The sequence below is a fragment of the Plecotus auritus genome, assembly GCF_963455305.1.
Source record: "Plecotus auritus genome assembly, chromosome: 7".
Lineage (NCBI taxonomy): Eukaryota > Metazoa > Chordata > Mammalia > Chiroptera > Vespertilionidae > Plecotus > Plecotus auritus.
Genome location: NC_137774.1, coordinates 116,138,804 through 116,164,515, shown reverse-complemented (window position 1 = coordinate 116,164,515; position 25,712 = coordinate 116,138,804). Strand labels below are relative to the sequence as shown.

The 25,712-nt window shown below is 35.8% G+C and overlaps 1 protein-coding gene across 23 annotated transcripts in view; it reads left to right on the top strand.

The window, feature by feature from the left end:
* The window catches only part of PAM (peptidylglycine alpha-amidating monooxygenase), a 290,016-nt gene that overhangs the window by 211,977 nt on the left and 52,327 nt on the right, over window positions 1–25,712 (top strand). For all 23 annotated transcript variants that reach the window (XM_080677812.1, XM_080677814.1, XM_080677815.1 and 20 more), the window contains 7 exons: window positions 11,206–11,254; window positions 12,707–12,774; window positions 14,257–14,337; window positions 14,622–14,698; window positions 15,039–15,142; window positions 21,971–22,155; window positions 23,191–23,256. In XM_080677812.1, the coding sequence (XP_080533938.1) occupies window positions 11,206–11,254; window positions 12,707–12,774; window positions 14,257–14,337; window positions 14,622–14,698; window positions 15,039–15,142; window positions 21,971–22,155; window positions 23,191–23,256 (630 nt within the window). The remainder of the gene's footprint in view (window positions 1–11,205; window positions 11,255–12,706; window positions 12,775–14,256; window positions 14,338–14,621; window positions 14,699–15,038; window positions 15,143–21,970; window positions 22,156–23,190; window positions 23,257–25,712) is intronic.

Here is a 25,712-nt window from a genome sequence, read left to right as displayed (position 1 = left end):
AACATCAACCAGCTGCCTCCCGCACACCTCCCACTGGGGATGTGCCCGCAACCAAGTCACATGCCCTTGACCGGAATCGAACCTGGGACCCCTCAGTCCGCAGGCCGACGCTCTATCCACTGAGCCAAACCGGTTTTGGCTCCCCATCTGCTTTTCTACCCCTCACCCTGTCCCTCCCTGCTCCCCTCATTGCCTGGCATGTTACATGTGTGTTGTAGGAACTCCAGTAAAAGATGGAAGTCATTAGAGAAAAATGCTAAAATTTGCACATTCCATTTCCTATTTACTATTAATTCTTTTTTATGTTACTTGATTGACTTACTTGTAATATGGAAAAGATACCCTAAATAAATACATGACCAAAAAGCATTTGCTGAAAACCATTGAAATAACACCTAATGAAATTTATAAAATAATATGTTAGAAAGATAAAATTCAACCTTTTCTGGGCCCAGAAGATACCCTCTACTTTCCCTATTTCTGCCAACAGGAACATTACTCTTTTCTTCATCCAATTTGGAAACCCTTCACCTTGCTCTCCATTTCTTTTCTTTATATATTAACTAGAGGCCTGGTGCACAAAATTTGTGCACTTGGGGGGTGGGGGGGCCTCAGCCTAGCCTGCGCCCTCTCAAAATCTGGGAGCCTTCGGGGGATGTCCGACTGCCGTGGAGGCAGAGAGGCTCCCTCCACTGCCGCTGTGCTTGCCAGCCATGAACCCGGCTTCTGATTAAGCGGGCTCCCCCTGTGGGAGCACACTGACTACCAGGGAATAGCCCTGCATCGAGCGTCTGCCCCCTGGTGGTCAGTGCGCATAATAGTGACTGGTCGATCCACCATTCAGTCGATTTACATACTAGCCTTTTATAATATAAAATTCTCCTTTTTCCATCTTTGAAAACTTTCACATCTTATAGGGATATTTCTTCTCCCCTACACTTTTCTAGCCCCATTTCTTCACAAGTATTCTTTATGCTTGTATAGCAAACTTAACTACAGTGCACCACCTACTAATAATTACTAATAACTGAAAGGAAAGAGAAATCTAATTAGTACCCACAGGCCCTTCTACACTGAACCTTTATCTTACAGTATAAGCCTTGCTTAATATCTGAGGGAATTTTAAGAGATAATGTGGCTCACCTGGGGGTTTCAGTGTTTTTCCATTAATACGAGTAGAGTAATGATACCTAGCATTTTATATGACTTTTCAGCTCAGAATTGCTTTATAAGTGTTACTTTATGAATCCTCATATTACACTGCAGCATAAATATATTGAGAGACTGTAAATTAATGTTAAAACAAATATATGAGCTATAATGTTCAAAGTGTGTTTCCTAATTAATACCAAGGATGCATGCACACATAATTATATGTAAATTATATGCTTTGGATTTTTTTCATTGGAAAATTAAACACAATACACAATAGTATTTTAAGTTGTTAAAGATAATTGGGTTGAAAATGTGGCCACTGATTTTAGGTTGATTTTCAAAAATCATAGTCCAGTTAAGTTACAGCTTTTGCAGAAGATAAACTTACTATTTTCAAAACAAAATGAAAGGGTGTGAAGAAGGTAAATATATATATATGTATGTGTGTATATATATATATATATATATATATACATATATATATATATTACTCTTAAAATGATTCAAAAATTCATAATAGAGGATTTGAGGATTTTATGTGAGAAACATGTTTTTAGGCTTTATATCTCAAATTAAATTTAAATCTTTATTTGATCAAAGCTCTAAATTCCTTTTCATTCCTACATTTTTATAGGTACATTCTGCCCTCAGTGGAAAGAACAGACAATAATTGGAATAATGCAAAAGAAACTTTAGATTATCATTTTAAAATGAATATATATATATTAAAAATAGAGATATAGCCCTGGCTGGTTTGGCTCAGTGGATAGAGCGTCGGCCTGTGGACCAAAGGGTCCTGGGTTCGATTCCAGTCAAGGGTGCATGCCCAGGATTGCAGGCTCGATCCCCAGTAGGGGGCATGCAGGAGGCAGCCAATCAATGATTCTCTCTCATCATTGGTGTTTCTCTCTCTCTCCCTTTCCCTTCCTCTCTGAAAGCAATAAATATATATATATATTTTAAAGTAGAGATATAGAAGTAAAAACTGGTCGATAGGACTTTCACTGAGAGACGGAAAATTAAAAATAATTGGTAAGTGTAATATTTAAAATTATCCAACCAAAGCTCATGAAGCTAGTGGACAAGCTGGTTAACTATGCCTGGTTTTAGCCAAAAGACAACTCCTTCAGGAAGAAGTTAAATATTGTCTGTACCTAAATGTAAAGATTTAAAATTTAATGCCTCAGGACACAAGTGGAGGGCTTTTGATGCTTGATCTGGGTGCTGCTTAGAAGGATGTGTTTGTTTTTTAAAATTCCTGTAGCTGTACCTTCTGATTTGTACATTTTTCTATATATTATGGTTCAAAAAAAAGTTCAAAAACCTATCAATAATTTAAAAATTCAGTGCCATGTTTTTAAGAACAGTGTATTTACCCGTGGTTTAGTCTTTTAATTTTACTTCCTTAGAAGTATGATTCTGAAACAGGTTCATAATTCTGAGTGGAAAAACTGTACATCCTAAGCTTTTGCTGTAGATTTTTTTTTTTTTTTGCATTCATAAAATATGGAAACAGGAACGTGCTCTGACATTAGTCGTGCTGTAACATCCTCCACACCCAGAGTGATCATAAAAGCACGTTGGCAGGCCTGCCTGCCTTCCATTTGATCTCTCTTGGAAACAGCAGAGACCATCATTGTGAGAGTCATCTTCTTGCAGGATGGGTAAATGCATTCTCCCTTCCTTGCCACAGGACAAATGGGAGCTCGTAATTTCTAGTCCCATCGCAGGGAATACAAAATCAAAAGAGGCTAGCTCACTGCAGTGACAGCTTCAAAAGGAATTCTTTTTTGAAGGTTTTTTTTCATGGTGCTGGTTTATTTAGCACTGAAGCTTGTCTGCTAAGTCAGCTTTCAGAAGCCTCCAGGAAACCTGTGCTGTTCGTGTCGTGTATTAACAGTGCTCCCATTTCAGGTACCTTTGCCAAGCAGATACACATTTGTCCTGACAGCGTAAGGTGTTTGTGCCTTTTTGAATGGAGACTATTTACATCAGTGTATCTGTAACAGAGGAGTCCTGATATTCTGAGAGTATGCTTTCAGGGATCCATTCATTCCCTCTGAGAAATTTGGTGCCTTGGATTTTGTTTTGAAGAAACTCCAATGAAAGACTTTAATATATGCATTTTCTGGTTGAGGATCATCTTTTTACTGAGTGCTATCAAATGACTTCAGGACCTGCACTTAAAATCCAGGTGGCACCAAAAAGCAATAAAGGAGCTGCGTCTTTGCTTTCTTAAACCCAGGGTTCCATGTAATGTGCCTGTGCCCAGAGTGAGCACAAGAAAGAACCCGGTCAGCTGTTGCCTCTGCTGTTTCCTATTTGTTTCTCGTGCTTGTGCCCATCTCTCTGCTGCTGCAGGGTTTCAGCTGTACAGAAATAAACTTTCTATGTAGAAAAACGGTCCAATTCTACAGAAATAACTTGTTCTTAACAACGTGGCCCAGCCAGCACACCTGACAGCAATCTGTTCCAATGCTCAGGAAACTGGCTTTGTTGGCTCCTCACTCTACTCTCTCCTAAGGGGTTTTCCAAGTCGTTTTGATTCTATGAAATTTTTTCAGACTTTAGAAATGAATCCCCAAGTAATCTCCTATTCTTGGTCACCTTGGGAGCCATGATTTAATATTAGGAAAACATCATCTATCCCATTCACTGATTTTTGTGAATTTAGAACAAAGAACCATAAGGTAAATATTAAGCCAGCTGAATATTCATGTAGTTATTACAATATCTATGTGCATATATTATTGCAAAATTATTGGTGTGTGCTATGATATACTTGATTCATTTTTGTTTGTTCAAGACAGGGAGAAAGTCAGGAAGGCAGCTTTTAAATTACGTTCAGGATACTGAGAAGGTGGAAGGGTACAATACCGTTTAGAACTATTTGCTTACACAGTTTCTAGAATACGTTTTTATTATCAGAGATGTTTACCTCTTTGTTTTTCATAAGACTTGGCAGTGGTTCCAGGTATGCTTTCTCTGGACTTCCATAAAGAAGGGATTCATTATCCAACACTGTGGTTGGGGTAGTAGGTAATGGGTGTACTTTATCCTTTACCTGTACCTTCCTAGGAGAGAGCAGTGAATTGAAATCCACTCTACAACTCTCTTTCCAATTAGTGGGATATAGTTCATAACACTACATAGGTTCCCTCAGGATCGATGGTTAGCCTATCCTTTTATTGAAGCAGGAAACAACCAGGAAAAGATGAGCTCATGAAGTATAGAGGGCTATCTCTAGAGGGGAAGATTTGGAGACACCAACAGACTTCTAAGGACCTGAGAGGTAATGGGTTATTATCATGCATTATCCCACATACTTCCAGAACTACTTAGCTACCAATCCAAGCAGGAACTGTATGCTCTTATTACAAAAGCAGGCTAAATAGTTTGGAATGGATAACCTCATATTCCATGCATCCACCTTCCATTAAGAAAAATGAACTTCCTGCTTAAATGGATGTCTTGAGTACCTCTGGTTACTTATCCATTTGGTTTAAATCCTTTATCTTAGCTTAAGGATATTTCAAAGATAAAATGCCTTGGAAGTCTAATAAATGCAACTCTTTTTTTCTTCTTAAATAAATAATGTTGACTAAATGTTTACATTGGAGAATAAGTTTTGATTCCCCGGGTGTCACCAGTTAGCTGAATTACTTTGGCTCACGCTCTAAATCTCTGTAATCACTTTTTTTTTTTTCCTATTTAGAAAGCGTAAGAGTTGAACTCCATTATAGGCAGGATCACTTTCAATTTTGAAATTCTGTGAGTCTATATGTTTGATAAATATGTTGCTTTGTGTATTCATCTCTGTCTAAGCAGAGGAGAGCAATTTCTCACACACAAAAAAAGCAAGCGGAGCCCCTTGTGAGAGCGGTCATCCAGTGTTCATCTTTCTGGAGATTAGATTCTGATTGAATGCTATTTTCAAGTGTCATCCAGTGTCTGGAAATACTTGTTTCTTTCATTATCAGACTACTCCTTAGAAGTCTTACCACTCAACTACCAGTACAGAGGTATTACCCGATGCTGTGATATGCTTCTAAGGCATTACCAGACTTTATTTTACATTTCTTTTTTAAAAATGATTCTTTTAAGTTTTACGCTGTTAGCATCTTCACCACTGCAAAAGCTACTAGTACATACATATGTCATCATAATGGAATATAATGAAATATACCTTCTAATGTCATCTGATACCTATCTAGTGAATGAAATTTCTATCTCCGTATCTTGAAATCCAATAGGCTGAAACTATGTCTTATTGAAGGAGTACAGCAATCATGAAATATTCTTTAACAGAGATGTCTTGGGTTCAATCCTTTGTAAGTACAGAACATTAATAGCTAAAAGTCAAGTATTCACCAGTGTACCTTGGAGAGAGAGTGAGCCTGTCACCCAATCCAATGAAGGAGAGAATGCTTTTATGTTGGAATAAGAAAACTAAAATAAGATAAATGAAGCTGCCTGGGAAGAAGAGCTGTCACAGTTTTTGCATGATGACAGTTGTGTAGGATAAGTGAATAAATACAGATGAAAACAACTTTGGCATCAATATAAAAATGGCCTCACTCTCTTTCCTTCAAACATAGAATCCTGTTGAACTGACTTCTATCCCAGAACTCAGAAAGCAGCAGACTGTCTTGTGTCTGATCAAGGGAAGGACCTTGAAACAATACATTATCAACTTCTTCACAGTCCTGTTGTTCCAAACCCAAGAATTTCAATTTAGCCAAACCATGGCGTTTATTTCTTTTTTCCCCCTTTTTAATCAGTTTATTGTAGTAACACTGGTTAACTAAATTTTACAGGATTAGGTGCACAATTCCACAACACATCATCTGTAGACTGTACTGTGTATTCATCACCCCAAGTCAAGTCTCCATATGTCACCATTTATCCCCCCCAATACTCTCTTCTACCTCTCCCCAATACCCCTCCCCGCAGCAATCACCACACTGTTGTCTGTGTCCATGAGGTTTCTTTTTTTCTTTTTTGGTTCAATCCCTCAACCCCACCCCACCCAAGCACCCATACCCCTCTAACAGCTGTCAGCCTGCTCTCTATCTATGAGTCTGTCTTTATTTTGCTTGTTAGTTCATTTTGTTCACTAGATTCCACATGTGACTGAAATCATATGGTACTTGCCTTTCTCTGACGGGCTTATTTCATTTAGTATAATGGTCTCTTACTAAAAATGTCTTTATCTCACTGGTGACTCTATTCTGTTTTGACCTAGTTCAGACTCTTCTGAATCAGCATTTCTGTTCCCATTTTGAGAATATTTATTTTTGGCAATTTCTTTAATATACCATTTCAATTCTAATTTCCTTTTTTAACCATCTCTTTACTCATTTAGAATTCCCACGTTGCTCTCCCCTTTCTTCTATTCCTATGCTATTCATTGGAGAAATCGATGTGCTGTGGTTTCTTCAATTAAAGAAATTCCAGACCTATGACTAAAATATAATTTTAAAGTAAACTATCCATGTGTTGAAATTTTTTTGGAATCTACCAATAAAAAGAATAATGGTATTAATAACTAAAATTTATTGGATTTTTTTCTGTGCTCCAAATAGAGTGCTGTATTCTTTACATAGATTATTTCATTTATAGACTGAAATTTCTTAGTGGTATCAATATTTATTATGAGTACAAATCTATTAATTATCAAATAGATAGCCTTCTAGATTCTATGCATTTTAGATAAAGTAACTCAATAAGGACCTATTTGAAATCTGATGATGGTCTTACAAGGCACTGTGGTCCAGTAATTGTGTGTGATTAAAATACACAGATTCTAAATTTTCCATGCAATAATTCTTACATATTGTACAATATCTATATTGAAATATAAATTAAGGGAATACTCCACTTCCTAGTCTACATTTCATTCAGAGAAATTTAATTCTATAACTTCAGACCATTTCCCATCTTTTTGTAAGCTATGGAAATCCATTTCTGTGGTCTTCTGCCCTGCATTAACTTTTTCATCTATCTCCTCTCTTTTATTTACTTTTGTTTTAGTCACAGAATCAGTCCTTTCAACTACCCTTTTCAGCCAGCATATGATATTGATATTCTGAGTTCATTCTTTGTATATTTCTAAACTATCTCAGTTCTGATTTTGTTCTTTCATCTTATGTGATAAAATACTAGCACTGATGTCTTTAGTTATAATAGACAGATTTAGTCATTCATTTTTATGATGATGCATGTCAGACAGATTTCATATATAGCCTAGTGCAGTGGTCAGCAAACTGCGATGTGGCTCGTGAGCCGCGGTTTGCCGCTCTGTTAACTAATGAGTTTGCCGGCCACTGTCCTAGTGAATGGAAATGAATGAATTCTTACAAGGCTTCATATCTTGTGGCTAAAGCACTGTGTTACAATAGAAGGGCAGACAAAGTCAGAGCGCACTGGAAATCATTGGTAAAACATGCAAAACTTGCTGAAGTTTCTGAGTTCATCCGGAGGTAAGATCAGTATAGAGGTTATGGAAATAATAATGCATCACTGTGCAAGGATCACTTTGGAGTTAGAAGGTCAGAATCTTCACACCAAACACTAGGCTGAAATATGCCTCCCTCCCAAGCTGCGCTTGCTATAGGAATAGCTAGCTATGTATCCAGGAGCCCTCCTGATCCCAGACCACCTTGTTTGAGGGAGTTTAAGTTGCTCCCACTGAGACTTCCCACTGTGTATATGCAAGCGTATGGGCCCTTTTGGTCAAACTGTAGAAAGTTGTACTAGAAAAGATCACAATCATTTGCAATAATAAAATTGATTTTGAAATAATGACTACATGAATAACAGTTGACTCTACTAATGTCAAAAACGTATGCAAATATGCTTTATAAATGCTTACTTTGAGATAACATCTAGAATTTTGTTCAACTAAAATATCATTTAAATGTGTATATATCCATTACCAAATAACAGAATTTCTTAAAGTCACACATTAGAATTGTAATTCTCTCACCCCATGGTTAAATAATAATGATAAAGTATTATCCATAATTTAAACCACCATAAATACATGCTTATTCACAAATGCACCCACACACACAGCAGAGTTTTATTCATACACTCACAGCATCAAACTGGCCAGATAAATTTGCTATAAATTCCTTCAGCCATGACTTAGAAACTCTAGTGTGGTTTTAAAAGTATATCTCTTCACTAATTTTCCTTCTGTGTATTTTGTTTTCTGGTTTTGGTTATTTTTTTGTTTGGTTGGGGTTTTTTTGTAAAAAGGCAAAATTTTCACTTTCAATCTTTATATTCACCATCCCTCTATTCATATAAGATTTACATTTTATTGGACAAAGCTTAGAGCCTCTAAAATCCAGTTTTTCCTAAAGTCATTATGTTACAAATATGTAAGTCAGATGTCCAGTATATTTTTCTCAAAAAATTTGTTGATTACATCATATTATTACTTGCGTTTTTAGCCATTTTGTTATTGTTGTGTGATATACTTGACTTTCTTATAGGATATGACATGTCATTGATAAACATGTAGGGTCAAAAGAAAACTTATGTCTTTAAAGTGGAGTGAGTGGTGAGACAGTGGCTCACCTTTAAAGAAGGAAGCAAGTAGACAACAAATTATATAGCAGTGGCTATTCTTTTTCTGAGTAAAAAGCTCTCAATTTAGACAATTCTAGTAAAAACATTGTCTAACAGGAAGATGCACTGCTACTGGCAATAGTAACATTCCTGCTGCTCTTAATTTGGAGACATGTTTCAACTTAAGTGATAAACTTCTTTAATAGTTCTTGAAATGTGTTAATTTACTTATTAATTTTTTCCATTTAATTTTTTAAGTCATGGTACAAATATCAACCAAGTTGGTTATCAAAATGTGATTCACTTGATTCATTCAATGCAAAGATGTAATGTAAAACCAAGTGACAATTCTCATTGCACTTTTACCCTTCTGCTTGGATGAGCATTGGACAAGGAACAAACTCTTTCCTGGTATTAGTAATTAAAATAAAAAATTACAAACCCAACATCCAGGAATTAGCAAGTGCCAGGTACTGTGCTAGGGGAACACCTTACAGGGTCCGTCACTCCACTGCTTAAAATCTTCCAATGGCTTCTTTACAGACAGAGAATAAAACGGACTTTTAACTTGCTCTGTGTTGCTGGATAGTCGCCAGCCTCAGGGCCACTCCATCCTTCTTAGACCACAGTAGATAAAATGGCTACCCCACTATTCTTACCTTGTTGAGTTGACTGTGTGACATTATCTGATTTATATATTTGGGTTTTGTTTTTTCCTATTCCTACCCCATTTCCCCCTGGCTCCACTCCTGTTAGAGGATAATACCATGAGGGCAGGAAACTTGAATATGTTGATTTTCACTGTATCCACAGTGAATAAGACAGTGCTTGAATATCATGATTGCTCAATAAATATTATTTAGATGGATGATTGCCATTTCTCAAAGTAACCTTTTAAGATAGGTATGATGTTTTTTTACACATGAGAAATGTTTCCCCTGAAATCTACAAGCTAATTAGGTGAGACTCTAGAGTTTAGAATTCATTTAATATGAGCAAATGGTATTTTTTCCACCATTCGCATTTGATCAGTGGAGATACTTAAATAATTCTGGGTGAAGTCATTTTGAAAGTAGTACAAACTCGGCAAATTTAGTAAATCTCATGCAGTACATTTAGGAAATCTGTTCTCAAAAATAAAATGTTTCTTTTAATAAATTAAAAAACAGTACTCATTTATTCTTTCTATATTTAAAAACATAGGCAAAAATGAGATAAAACAGTGGTTGTTATTTTTATTGCTACTATTTAGTTATTTTTCCATCTCTTTAAAGTTCACCACTGAAATTATTTCGAAAATAGCACCCTACTGAAATTGGCTTAGCTTGGATAGATATTCCTTTGTAAAATTATAAAAACAACAACAACAAAAAAAACAGTGTATTAAATATAAAATGTTTGTCATAAGTTTATTTCTGAACCATCTTTATTAAGATCAAGCTTAATAATCTTCTGTACAGAAAAATTTCCTTTATAGTTTATTAGCAAAGTATTAAATATGGTTTGTTATACTTTCTAAAATTTGTCTATGATAAATCAAAATGCATGTCTTGTTAACTGTTACATATATCTATATGAAGTTACCTTTGTTTTTCTCACGAGAATTACAGCTAAAGAAAAAAAGTTTCCTTAAAGAAACTACTCCATCTGGTGTTATTTATTAGCACACTTCACCTCTTCGTTTCTAGCATAAGTCTGTCAATTTTACACATGTACACTGCAATAGTTATTTCTATTAAAATCAATTCTCAACATTGAGATATAAAGTTTTATAACTTCTTAGAATGAAATGCAAAGTAGAAGGAATTTAGCATGGACAGAAATAGAATGAATAAGTATGAGTTACTATTCATGGTCTCTGGTGAGACATCAGCAAGTTCATCACAGATAAGGACTTGGATGAATGACTTAAATTTTTACCTAATTTCTACTTGGGGAAGGCAATGGAAGATAGAAGAGGGAGGATTTGTAAGAGGTTTCTGAAATGTCCTTGGCAAAGATAGATACCTGGAGGCTTTCCACTGAAGTTAGGATGTAATAAGAATGAGTAGGTTTCCGTTTAGAATATGGGGATGATCAAGTCTTAGGAACCAAACAAGGAGATTCCAAGTGGTTTCTATTTTTCAAAGAAGAAAAAGTAGCTGTTTAGAGTCCCATAGAACAACTTTTCTGGATATTTCAACCACACAGAGAGTAGCAACAGCTTCCCTCTGTGAGCTTCCTAGTATCTAGTATGTCTGCAGGCGAGCAGATAACTGGTCAGTTTGATAAGCCAAGAAAAAATCACAGTGTGCTTGAAATGATACTTTGAATGAATTCATGAATATGAAAATACTCTGCAAATTGTAAAACACCATACAAATGAAACATAGTTTTTGTTAGTATTGAGTTATAATCTTTTAAAATGTTTTATTTTGAGATTTGTTTTGCATGTTTTCATATTTAAGATGTGTATTTTGTTGTGCGTTTCAGATAATCACAAGGACTGTTCTGGTGTGTCCTTACATCTCACACGCCTGCCGTAAGTACTTCTAGTTATCTTAGCCGAGTGACAGCTTTTGAGATCTTTGAGAGCATGAAAGGGGGAAATCCACTATGTTCATTATCTGTTGTCAACAAATTACCCTCAATTTAGTGTCTTAAAGCAGCAATTATTTATTGTTTCCTGTGGATCAGGAATCTGGGCACATTTTAGTTGTGGCTGGTGGTCTCACTCTTGGTCAGTCTATCACTCATCTGGGGGCTGGACCAGGAGGAGCCACTTCCAAAATCACTCACTTGGCTGTTACAGGATTCGTTTCTTCTCTGGCTGTTGGCTAGGGGACTCCCTCATTTCCTTGTGATGTTGACTCTCAACAGGGCAACTCACAGCAACGTGGCAGCTGGCTTCCATCACAGCCAGCAAGGGAGAAAGCAAGGTGGCAGGCAGAGTGTTTTTCATAGCCTAATCTCATAAGTTACTAAATAATGAATGTCTGATCGGTAAAGAAAATAGTTGGCCACAAATCTTCATAGTCTGACTCCTGTGGGGGTAAAAAAAAAAAAAAAAAACACAAAATCACTTTTGCCATATTCTGTTTGTTAGAAATAACTAATTACTGGGTTCAGTTACTAGGTCAACCCAAACTCAAGGGAAGAGGATTAGACAGGGGCATGAATACGAAAGCTGGGAATCATTGGGAGGTATACTAGTCAGTGTTTTCCAGAGAAAATGAACCAAAAAATATTTTTTTAATGTATCTTTATTGTTAAAAGTATTACAAATGTTCCCCTTTTTCCCCATTGACCCCCGCACCCATCCTCTCCCCGCCCCCCAAGCCTTCACCATACTGTTATCTGTGTCCATGGGTTATGCATATATGCTTATAAGTTCTTTACATATACATGAGAGAGATTGAGATTGATTTACTTTAAAGAACTTAGTTCATACAGTTTTGGGAACTGGCAAGTCTGAAATCTGAAAGGCTGTCTGGCCGGCTGGAAATTCTGGCAAGAGTCAATTTTGCCATCTTGGGTTCAAAGGCAGTCTGGAGGTAGAAATCCTTCTTTTCATGGCACCTCAATCTCTTCTCTTAAGAGACCTACCCACATTGTTGATGGCAATCTGCTTTACTCATATTCAATGATTTAAGTATTAATCATATCTAAAAATACCTTCACAGCAACATCCAAACTAGTATTTGACTAAACAGCTGGTCACTAAACCTAGCCACATTGACACAATCAGCCATCTCAGGAACCATTTAAATGCTGCCCTCCACATTCACCACTCCATAAATATGTGTATTAAGCTATTTGCCCAAGAAAATACGTTATTTTTCAGAAAAAAATTCTACCTTTTTAAAATATTATCTTGTCTAATTTTCACATGAATGATATTTTATAGACCAATATATTGAAGTATACATTATTTTTCCAAGGCAATAATTTTGACTTTTCAAATAGATGAAATAAATATTACTGTTTTCTGCAGACAGCCCTTAATTGCTGGCATGTACCTTATGATGTCTGTTGACACTGTTATACCAGCAGGAGAGAAAGGTGAGTAATGGCCTTTTGGTATTTCCTATTACCTCATTACCTAATCTATAGGAGTGGAGTTAATGTATAGTTTTTATAAACTTTTGAAATGACTGATATTTTTAAGTCCCTGAAAAATAAATCAATTCTTTATTATCCTTGGATTAAAAATAGATTTTTACATGATTCTAACACAGTAGTTTATTATTTTCCATTATTTTATTGAGATATTCAGCATTGAGGCCCTGGGTAGGTAATGGGTAATATAAATTAAAGAATAAATCTTGAGTACTAGTATTTTAGAAATCAATCACCTATTTTTTAGATGCCAAAAATAAATTTCATAAAATACTGCATAATAAACTACTGCAAAGAATATTAGGTTCAAAAATCAAGAAACTAGCAAGCTTTTTTTATTTTTGCTTTGAAAAGTGCTTTATTATTATTTAATTAATTCATGCCAAGTGACTCCACTGATATCAGGAAAAACATCTCTGCATTAAAGTTAAAAGCTGCTCCTAAGAAAACCCTATCCAAGTTCATTGAACTTAGATATACAGTATTGGGTTTATTTCCCCATCTGTAAAATGGGGATAATAGCTGATTCTCCTAAATTTACAAAAAAACTACTGGAATAAGTAAAATATTATTTATCATTGTGTCTGATTTTCTGATGAAAGTGCTGTATTAAATATTTTTCATTTGATTTTCTGGGAATCTTTTAAAATTAATGACAAATATGGTCCCATTGTAACTGTTCACTTGCTTAATATAAAGGCATTTATTGAATAGCTACTATGCATTAGACTCTAAGGAAGGAAAAGTATATAGAATGGCCCCTTCTCATTAGGAACTGTGAATCTAGATGTCTTAGGTGTTTGCAATCAAATTTTCAAAATTCCTTCTGTTTTAAAAATAAAAGAAACAGCCCTGGATGGTGACTCAGTTGGTTGGATCATTGTGTACACTAAAAGGCTGCACATTCGATTCTCAGTCAGGACACATACCTAGGTTGTGGGTTCGATTCTTGGTTGGGGCTTATATGGGAGACAACTGATCAATATTTCTCTTTCGCATGATTCTCTCTCTCTCTCTCTCTCTCTCTCTCTCTCTCTCTCTCTTTTTCCCTTCCTTTCTCTATAAATAAATAAACATATCCTCGAGTGAGGATAAAAAAATAATAAAATGAATTAAAAAAATGTTTAAGCCTTTCAACTGTGTAAATTTCATGATAAAGGTAACAAATTAAGCCATTATTTTTATTGATAGGATATTTTGATTTGGCCCTAGTCATTTTGTTTATGAATGTTATAAAATGTGAAGACAAAAAGATTTTAACTCATCTTAGTAAAGTGGCTGTTACATAATGAGTGCTTAGTGTCTGCTGTATATGCGAGTGTGTTTACTTCATAAGAAAAGCCCCATGCCTAGCAGCTTGTGAATATCTTGTACATACTTTTAGAGTTGAATGGTGACTTTTTTCTTTTTTTTTCTTTCTAACAGTGGTGAATTCTGACATTTCATGTCATTATAATAATTATCCAATGCATGTCTTTGCCTATAGAGTTCACACTCATCATTTAGGTAAGAACATTAAACTACCTGTTAAATTATAAATGTTTACCATTGTGCTTGTTAATACTAAAAATATAAAATGCAAATTGACATTAAATTTGTTTCAGTGAAAGTGATTTTGCTCAGTATTTTGAAATTCTGTATGATTTTTCATCATTCAGTTTTCATTAAAACACCTTGCATTTGGAGTTCTGAAAATATCTAGATTTTATTTTGAGTTAAGAAAGCAAATGATGATTTTATTTTTCTAATACCTTATTGTATTATATAATTATAATTTGTGTTCATTTCAGGTAAGGTAGTAAGTGGATACAGAGTAAGAAATGGACAGTGGTCATTGGTTGGACGCCAGAGCCCCCAACTGCCACAGGTGTGTAGATCTAGTTTAATTTTGAAGAAAAAAAAATAGTAAGCAGCAGATAGCAATTTTAAAAGCTCTCCTAGGACCCTTGTGAATTTCTCTAGACTCTAAACATCTCTAAATCTACCTTTACTGTGTATAACTTAGTTTCATACAACTTTGAACTTGGTGGTTTTCTTATCAGTTCTCTTAATATTTCTAAGCATGGTGTTGCTGGTGGTGGGGGTGGGGTGGAGGTGTGTCTCTTCATATTTTCTACCCAGGGTGCTCCAAGTCTCATGTTATTAAAGCAAGTGTTTCTGGACTTTATTGGTAATTTTAATGAATCTTCATGTTTGATTCTTGGCAGGCTTTCTACCCTGTGGAGCACCCAGTAGATGTAAGTTTCGGTGACATATTAGCAGCAAGATGTGTATTCACTGGTGAAGGAAGGACAGAAGCCACACACATTGGGTATGATTCTGCAGATTTCACTGTTTAAAAAGCTTTTATTGGGACAAGGCATGATTATAGGTGACAGTTATCTTTGTGAATGAATTGCGTTATTTTTTATCATGAACAACTACAACAAACTATAGCATTCTAGAACTGATTGATTTGGATAAACTCTAGAACATGGGGTGTTTTTTATGCTTCGTTTCTTCCTGCTTACTCAAGACCTTCATATCATGCCTCTGCATTATTACAGTTACCACAGAGTTTATATTACTCATCTTAAAGAAAAATAAAATGATTATGAATTTTTGCCCCCTCAAGTGTCATTTTGCCCTGTGTTCACACTTAGGCAAATACATGGTTTCTGCACTTGGTTAGTGCACACCAGTTACTCGCAACCATGATTTTTTTCTTCCTGTTAAAACTTCCATATATTTAATGTTTCCAGTTTATTATCCCAAATCTATTAATAATATTCAGCACTTTGCAAAAAGAATGTCAGACTTTCAAATAATTTTCAAAATACTGAGCCTCCTTGAAATAAGTATACTTTATAACACTAACTAAAATTTAAAGGCACTGTGAACTCTTTCAAAAATTTTTGCCAAAATTAAAAATGAAGGTTAAAGGCCCTTTTCATATTTTTTGTTAGAAAAAAAAAAAAACAAGGAGCCTCCCTTCCATGTTAAACTAACTTATAAAATATTTATTGATGCCACCTGGAAGCAGGAATTAAAGCATTTATCTTTGGGTCAGTGAGAACTTAGAGAAAGTAGACATCAGAAAACAGGCATGAGATGCACTGAAGATGATTCTCTATGACAGTACTAGATGTCAGTTGTCAGGGGAAAAGAAAAAAGTACCGATACAAGTTAAAAAAAAGACATCTGAGATGATGGAGTAGCATATTTTTTTTTTTTTAGTTACTCTAAAAGAGTTTTTATCCTATCTAATAAAGAGGGAATATGCTAATTGACCCTCACACTGTCGCAAAGATGGCGGTGCCCACAGCCAATAAGGAGGGAATATGCTAATTGACTGCCACACTCTCAAAGATGGTGGCGCCCACAGCCACAAGATGGCGGCGCCCAGTCCCCTCAGCCCCACTGTGGTGGCAGGCATGTGGCACAGCTGGGCCTGTCCCCAGGCGGGTCCAGCCACTCCGCACGCTGCCTCCAGAGTCCCCCAGTCCCCTTATCCCCCCAGCTGCCCAGGGCCGGCCCAAGGCGCAGGCAAGCCTCGGATGGCAGCTGCCCAGCCGCCCAGGGCTGCCCAAGGCTCAGGTAACCAGGGCCAGCCGAGGCTCAGGTAACCAGGACTGGCTGAGGCTTGCGCTGCTGGCAGTGGCAGCAGCAGAGGTGTGATGGGGGCGTCGCCTTCTCCTGATCTCCGGGTCGCCTCCTGCCCCTGAGGGCTCCTGGACTGTGACAGGGAGCAGGCCGGGCTGAGGGACCCCCCTCCAGTGCATGAATTTTCATGCACCAGGCCTCTAGTATATCATAAGCACCAATTTTAGGGCTAAAAATAAATTTTTTTAATTATTAATTTATATATTAAACAAGGAGCTTCCAACACCTTTACTTTTGGATAAATTTGATAAATTTGGGAAAGAGACTTGAGGAAAGCAATAAAGTGATTGAATTACATGAAATGGTAATGATAAGAAAAGGGTTGACAAAGTAGACATAATTAGATGTAAGGAGTCTGACAATTCACCTCTTATCAGTCTTTAAATATGTGAAGTAATATGATTCAGAGGATATTGATCAGTTGTTCTCTGATTTATGTTAATGTAGAGCCCCAGAAACTTTACTTAAATGCCACTGGTTATTTTATCAACCTTTGTAATAGGTACACCAAGTAGTAAAAATAACCCATTCAACACATTCTATGTGTTCGTCTGCAAGTTTAAGTGTGGAATTATAGAATGTTTTGCTTGAGGGTCCCTTTATAATTTGGTGGTGGGGTAGAGATCTTGTAATTTTAGTCAGATTCTACCCTTTGAGTATCCTTGGTGAGGCAATATTAACCACAGAAATTAATACTTTGTGAGAGTACCACGATGAGAGAACGAAGTGATCTCTCCGGGCCTCTCACAGTTTCATTAGTTAAGAATAATTCTGTCTCCTCTATAATGTGCATTTTGCTTTAAAATAATATCCTAAAATGACTATGCTAATCTATCTTTTTGTAAATATCATGTGGGCCAAAGGAAATGCCACTTCGTAAGATAAATGGAACAAAGAAATTACAGGAAATTAAGTTATTGAGCAAGTCCATAACCTGACTATCCTATATAATAAAAGGCTAATATGCAAATCAACTGAACAGGGGGACGACCGGTTGCTATGATGCACACTGACCACCAGGGGGCAGACGCTTAATGCAGGAGCTGCCCCCTGGTGGTCATTGTGCTACCACAGGCGAGTACTGCTCAGCTACAAGCTGGGTCATGGCTGGTGAGCACAGCAGCAGTAGCGGGAGCCTCTCCCGCCTCGCGGCAGCACTAAGGATATCACACTGCCGGGATGTCCCACTATTGTTTAAGCAGAAAGCGGGCCTAAGCTGTCAGTCAGACATCTCCTGTGGGCTCCCAGACTGCGAGAGGGTGCAGGTCAGGCCAAGGCGACCTCCCCACCCCCGAGTGCACGAATTTCGTGCACCGGGCCTCTAGTTTAATTTATATTAAAGAAGCAATTTTCTTCCAGTGGAATGATACTAGTAAACTAGTAAGACAAGTTTGAATAAATGTACATATGAATAAAATTCTCATAATAATGCCTTACATTCCTTTAGCACTTAGTATGCTTTTTAGTGTTAGAATGGTAATAGCAGCAGTGTTCTGTTGTGTAAAGTAATGGATACCACTTCCATAGGCTACTATGGAATCACAGTGAGAATGTAACCAGTAAAAAAAGAAAACTAGAATTTTATGATGTCTATTAAATTAAATGATACTCTGTAATTCTCCTCTCCCTCTTTTCCCTTCCCATCTACCCTCAACCCATGTGTTAGAGTCCCGAACATGAAGCCAACTTACTAGTAGTACAAATGCCACGTATCCAAAGGTAGTCTGGGGTCAGTAGATACCTCCTCCATGCACTGGGTGAAGTATCAACTTCAGGTGTTTACCCTTATGCTGCAGCCATCTGGAAACTTGGTTTTAAAGGAAAATTGTATCATCAGTGGCCTACTAGGAAGATTTTCAGTTGAGTGATTCTTCTACCCAATCCAAGCTAATCTCAACTGGAAATTTTAGGACTGGAGAAAATGTTGCTTAGTTAGAGCAATCATAGTTAACTAAAAACAAACAAAAAACACTTTTAAAACTAAGGACTGATTTTCCCATTCCTGGGATTTATCTCAAAATAAAACCATTTAAAAATAGGTGGGTTTAAGACAAGACAGATCAATAAATATACTTAATGGTAACCTTTTTAATCCAGATATATTATATTTCTTTTAAAGTAGTAAATATGAATAGTATCTCTTAGACAAAATTGTACCAATGTATAAACTGACAATATAGTATTAATTAACCTATGAGGAAACAATATTCCGTACCTGAGTGCATTACATATTTTATATTTAACCTAACACCTAAATTTATTTTGAATGTTTAGTCAAGTTTAAACAAGCAAAAAAAGAATTTAATTGTCAGCCAATTAAGCTAACTAAGTGAGCTAATTTGCCTAAAAGTTTATATGCTAAAATTTAAAATTAATTCTTGAGAATTGGTCAATTTTGTTAGTCATATTATTCATGTGGAACTAATTATTTCATGTATATATAAGAATGTATAGCAAATATGCACAGATACCAAGCACAACACTTTAGTCATTTAAAAATGCATTATATGCAAAGATAGTTATATGATCAATAACTCCTTAATGTGTAAGTTTAAAGCCACCATGAAACATCTTAGGAAACAATTAAAGTTTTGTAAAATAACTTCTTTAAAATGTTCCAATTTCTTCACAAAATTAGTAATACCCATCATTGGTTATTTTTAAGCCTCACATCTGTTGAGTATACTAGTAAGGGACAGGGGCTAGGAATGGGTGAATCATCAAAGAGACAGTCCCTGTCTGAGACATAGTCAAGGTGTATGTACAATAATATCTAGGAGTTTTTAAATGGTACATTTCAGAATACTTGGTACTTTCTTAAATATCTATCATGTATCATTATAATGTGAAATAATTACTTTTTATAGAAACTCTCATAGAACCTGGATGGATGGATCTGTCAATTAGATACTAGATAGATGGTAGCTAGATGATGATAGATAGATGATAGAAAAAAAAATTGTAATGCCATAGATCAGTTGACTTTGCAAAATAGACCTGACTTGGCAGTATGGTATATATCAGGGCTAACAGTTTATGCCATAGTAATTTGTAAACATTTATTAAGATAGATTATTCATTCTTTCTTCATTTAACAAATATTTATTGAAGGCTATTTCCAGGCTTGCCACCCTTTGTCAGATTTAAAGCTAGCTGGCATAAAGAAGTAGTTATCCCCAAAGCACTTTATTATGCAAGAAGGTGAAAGGAATGCACACTGTAATTTTGGAATATAAGTGATGCCCGCAATCATCATTTAGAGAATCACACCAGCGTTAGGGAATGTTTAAAAGGCCATTCAGTGGAGTCAGGGCAGATGTGTGAACACAGTCTCCCTCCATTTTTCCTCATGTTAATAGTTATTCAGATTCACAGAGGTGAATTACAGAATTGTTCTCTATGGAAAATAAGGGCTGGGATGTCAGAATTCTCCCTTAGGAATACTGAAAGCAATTTCTCTGGCTAAAGTCAGGTTTGGGTGTTGCTGTCTTTTTCTGAGTGAAAGAATGATGAATGTGAAATAAAATAGGCAAACTCTAGCATTAAAAATAACTGGAATCCACACATGTTTAGGATATAATCGTTTCAGATAAAAGAGCTCAGAGTTAGCTTGACTAAAAGTTTAATTACAGATGGAAAGGAATAAAATATTACTTTCTTTTCAGCTCTTTAATGAAATTTTCTTTGTAATAGCAAAGATTCTTAAATTATTTGGTCAACTCTATTTTGAATAGGAATCAGTACCTTAAATGAACTATATTGGTGAGTAGATCAGGCTGTATCACTAAATCACATGTTTAGAGCGAACATGGGCATGGTGTTCCCCAGCAGAACAAATATGGATGGATCTGTCCATAGATCAGCTGCAAGTTTATTTATTATTATATAGTTATTAATCTTTTTCTCTCATTAATTGGAGAAGCTTATATGATTATTTTGCTTTCCTTATCTGCTAGATGATTCAAGGTTTTCTAAGCAGGAACCACAATTTAAAATTCTTTTCCATCATTTTTCTCTCTTGATCTGAACATTTTTCCTCATTTTGAACAGGGGAGGGAGGGCACTGTGGTGGGAGGCTCTGATTTATTACTTTAGCACCAGCTATTCCTTGTAGAGCACACAATTTTCTATCCACCTCCAAGGCTGTTAAAATGTAACTCTTAGGAATGGTGTTTTGACACCTAAAGATATGTGTGGGGAACAGGTGTTTGTTTGGGGTTGCACTTCAACATTTGCTTACATTCCACAGGAGGGACAAGTACATTTACAGGTATCAGATTCAGAGAGTGAAAAGCCAAATTATTTTTAAAGCATCAACAGAGCTTCCCAAGGGCAGGGCTCATGCCTGTGGCCTTTCAGGGGCTCTCAATTTTCAGAGCTGAGAGAAACCACATCCCTGTTTGGAAAAGATTTTTTTTTCTTCCCCTTGCTGATGTCATTACTGTTGCTATGGAGAGGAAGTGAGTGCTGCACAACATGGCTAGAAAAATCAACAGTGACGCATTTCTGTCCTGCAAACAGTCCACCATGTAACTCATTTATTAGCATAGGCTTGCTAAACATTGTCAGCGTTCATGGACTATTCCTGTGCCCAACCTGCCTTGGTATATACAAGTTTTGTGGTGATGTAAATAATTCCTTCCTAATAATAGTGAAGAGAAAGAAATACATAGTAACCTATGTGAACCGAGGAAGAAAAAATACATGTCTTCTAAACCACTAGGCATTATTTATATGGCTGGGAACTGTTTCTTAGAAATGCCCATCTCCCTGTTGCAACATCTGTTTTTAACAGTGAGTCACTCAGTTGCATAGCAGATCCCATTCAGGTCTGAGCCCTTCGAAGATATTAGGGCTGATTTCCTTTTCTATCATCCGAGACCCCATTTTTCTCTGCTGTTGACGCCAAGGTGCTACGTCAGATATAGGGACACAATTATGATGTCTTAGAATCAACACGATTCGTGATTCACCTGACCACAAGGGAAGAGGAGGCAGTAAGCAAAAACAACTTTCCGGACACTCGGGGTTAAATGGAAAAAGTCATTTTTAAAGACTTCTAAATAATATACGACATTTCTGTCTAAGTGTTCTGGATTTTACTGTTACGTAGTAAATAATTAAGATTTTTCCATGAGTGAAGTACTTTGCCCAATCCGAATTTTAGCACACGGAAGAAAGACTAAAGAATAAAAGGCTTCAGAAGAGGAAAGACAGTTATCTCACACTACTCCAATGCTATTTCCATCTGCAGTATTTGGTGATATCCATGGAGTGACAGCAAATGGGTACTCCGTTATTAAGTGGAACTCTGCCTTTGACAATGTGCTTTTGGTGCTGAGAACTGGGATGGGTTTTAATGAAAGCCATAAAATAAATGCACAATATTTTCACCTTGGAATCCATTACTGGCAGGTTTCCTGGTTGCATTTTTCTTGCATTAGAATGTGTTTTATATGACTGGCTGATTTGTTGTGTCTGTTTTTTCTGCCTGCAGTGGCACATCTAACGATGAAATGTGCAACTTATACATTATGTATTACATGGAAGCCAAGCATGCAGTTTCCTTCATGACCTGTACACAGAATGTAGCTCCGGATATGTTCAGAAACATACCACCAGAGGCCAATATTCCAATTCCTGTGAAGTCTGATATGGTTATGATGCATGGACATCACAAAGGTAAAATTGGTGTCATTTAAAGTAACATATGGTTTTGTATTTTCTATTGCCTTATATGTTTCATCTGACTAGATGATTAATTTTTAAAATCATTCTTTTCTGTCAAACAATCACATGTGCTCCCATAATCTGACTCCCTCTTTTCCTTCTTCTAAATCCTTCCTTCCCTCCTGACATGCCCCCATCAAAACAGTTAAAGTGAAAAATCTCAACTAGTGATGCAAGATATTAGTTTGGGAATTGATTCCATTATTTTAGATTTTTCTTTACTTAAGTTGTACTTTCTAGTTTCCCCACTTCATTCCACCCATAGCCAGTAATGACTTATGCAATTTGTGAATTTATATACCATGTTCTAAAGAGTGCTAGAGTTTGCCAATGAAAATGGTTATCGTTTCCAGTCATACCCTCAATCATCTGTTTAATGGGCCTTGTCAAGCACAGAACAATTCTTGATTTATGAAGCATTACTAGTCTTGGCCTTTTTGGTCTCATTCTCAGAATTGTTGCAAAACAGTCATATTGATGGTCATTTTTTAGATTAAAATTTCAAAACCTTCACCCTGTTTTATTAAATGCAGTATGCTGAGACTTTACTGAGTTTTGCAAGTTTGTTCTTAAAATACCAGAGAAACTTATAATTTCTGGTGGAAATTTATGAAAGAAGCTAACATAGAAATCAGGTCATTTATTAAGATCCTGATATATTTAAAGAATGTGCCTTAAAATCTTAAAATATTACAAAATTCAGTTAAAAAAAGAAATATGGGCAGTTTTATTAATGCATGTATAAAATTTTGTATCATTTATATATGACTGAAAGGGTAGTAGATCCAGTTATTAAGTTATTGGTGGTTACCTTAGTTTTTCTGTGTGCATTAGAGCACTTCTACATGTAGATTCATAATACTGTTGCTTTAATGAAACACAAGACCCTGAATAATATTTTTATGTTGGTGGCATATTTCCAATAAACTACTTAGAGAATGTAATATATACTACAAATTTATGCTCAGTTTCTTTGATCCTTTACAGAAACAGAGAACAAAGATAAGACTTCTTTACTTCAGCAGCCAAAACAAGAAGAAGTGTTAGAACAGGGTATGTATGCTTATTTCTGTAGCTAGGCCTATAAAAATGTTCATTATCCAAATAGGCAACTACATTTTAAAGTTATTGAAATATTTTATGTCTTTATCAGCCTCCAATATTGTATATTGCTGTTTTCATGTAATGCATAATTTATGAGAAAATGGTCAATTGTTGTACTTACTGGTTGCATTGCAAGTAAAATTCATTAGTGTAATTCAGTCCCATTAGATTTTTCTGTCTTTGTTTTCATTTATTTAATATTGTAACTTTTATACATAATGCAAATATAATCATTAGAAACAATTAGAGGTCTGCTTTTGAAATCTAATAACTTTTACCATTTAAATTCCTATATATTTAGTATGATGTGTTCATTAACTATATTTGAGGTTCAAGAAAAAAGAAATTAAGAATTAAACCCACCTCTTGACTCTCTTAAGTCTTTCTTCTCTGCCTTCAGTAAGGTAGGAAGGATTCTTGTTTTATGCATTTGCAGTTTTGTGTTAAGTTGCCCTCTGGTGAGTTAAGGCATCATTCTTCCTGGGTTCTACTTATTTGAAGTGGAATATTTGATACTTGTATGTTAAATACTGCATATGCTGGCACTGAGAAATTGCTCTCCGGCATCTTGGTTTATTGCCAGTTGTTTGGAAGTTAGTACTTTGTGTTAGGTGTTCAAGAATGTTATCAAGTTGTTTGGGGCCTAGATATTATGTATTTTAAAACATTAGTTTAATGTTAATGCAAACACTTCCAAAGGCAACATAAAGTGTACAGGAAATAGATAGGATTTTTCTATTATCAACATTTAGAAATCTCTGACTCTTTGGATTTTGTAAACCACTATTGGAATTTTTCAAAATATATTCTATTAAATAAAAACTACCACTCTTGCACTAGTAGTATTTGCAAAATTAAAGAATCCAGACTTTTGAAATGAAAAAAAAATACACTTTGAAAGGGGTATAGGGCAAACTATAAATATAAAAGATTTTAAATTATGTGGAGTATATTCAGTAATATCTCATTCTAACAAGTGGCCTTAAAAAATACAACTTACCTCTGTTTCTAAATATTAACTATCTCAAAATTGTTTCTATTTTTATGTCGAATTAAAAAAAAAAAGATGATTTTGTAGTAGTTTATACCAAACTAGAGGCCCAGTGCACAAAATTCGTGCACTCGGGGAGGGGGGTCCTCAGCCTGTCCTGTGCCCTCTCACAGTCCAGGGCCCTCAGGGGATGTCCAACTGACGGCTTAGGCCCATTCCCTGGCTTCTGGCTGAGCAGCACTCCCCCTGTGGGAGTTCACTGACCACCAAGGGGCAGCTCCTGCATTGAGTGTCTGCCCCCTGGTGGTCAGTGAGCCTCGTAGCAACTGTTTGGTCAATTTGCATATTAGCCTTTTATTATATAGGATTATACTAAACTATTGAGTATAATTTTAAATAGCTAAATTTATCAACTCAGTGTGTATATTTGTAAGGAAATCAGTAATTGCAGCCCAAATAAAGTAGAATTAACAGTATTAACTATATTTGTACTGAAGTTTAATCCGACTTAAAAGGAATTATTTTGACACTGCACATGTTTGAAATGTATGCTTTTGAAATAATTGAAGTCATCTTAGAATACATTTCCAAATACCAACGTATGTGGTGCAGTTTCTAATGAGGCTACCATTTAGAAGATACATCCTATAAAATGGTAAATTCCTATGGACATTGAGGCTAGACTATGTTTTCTTTCTGAAGTTAGTTGAGTTGATCAAAGGGAACACTGAAACCTCTGGAAGATTAGAAACACAGGTCTGCTAGAGGAACATTAATTTTTAGATTTAATCTGTTATTTCTAAATAATAGGATTTAGGGAGTATCATATATGCCTGCAAACCAAATCCTTTAAAACATTTTTATACTTTGCCATTCATTTATTTACCCTTTTGTGTTTGATAGCACATATATAGTATTAAGAAGTTTAAACATACCCAAAGTCTTATTGATTCCAGAAAAGAATTGCATGAACACATAAATTATTTTTCTGTGGTAACTTTCTTTCTATTTATGAATAAAAATTCAATGAAGTGATTTTACTTTGGAAGTAAGAAAACATTATTCTGACTCAATTTTCATACTGAAGAAAATAGGCTGGGTATTCATATATTGAAATTAGTGGGTCCATCACAATGTCACCTCCTAGATTTTGTGAAAACAAACATCTCACCAAAAGTCATTTCAGTGACCCATGTAGCCTATGTATTATTCTACTGGTCTTTAGGGACCACTGGTCTAAAATTGAAAGAGAAGTATAGAAATATACCAGATATGTATTTATACACCATAGTCCATAGTCTAATGAGATCAATCTATCTCCTTGCAATACACAGGGCAAATCTACTTATTACCAAGAGAGTATCCAGTGCTTCCCGGTGATGTTTGTTTGCACAAATGTCTATTTGCATTCATT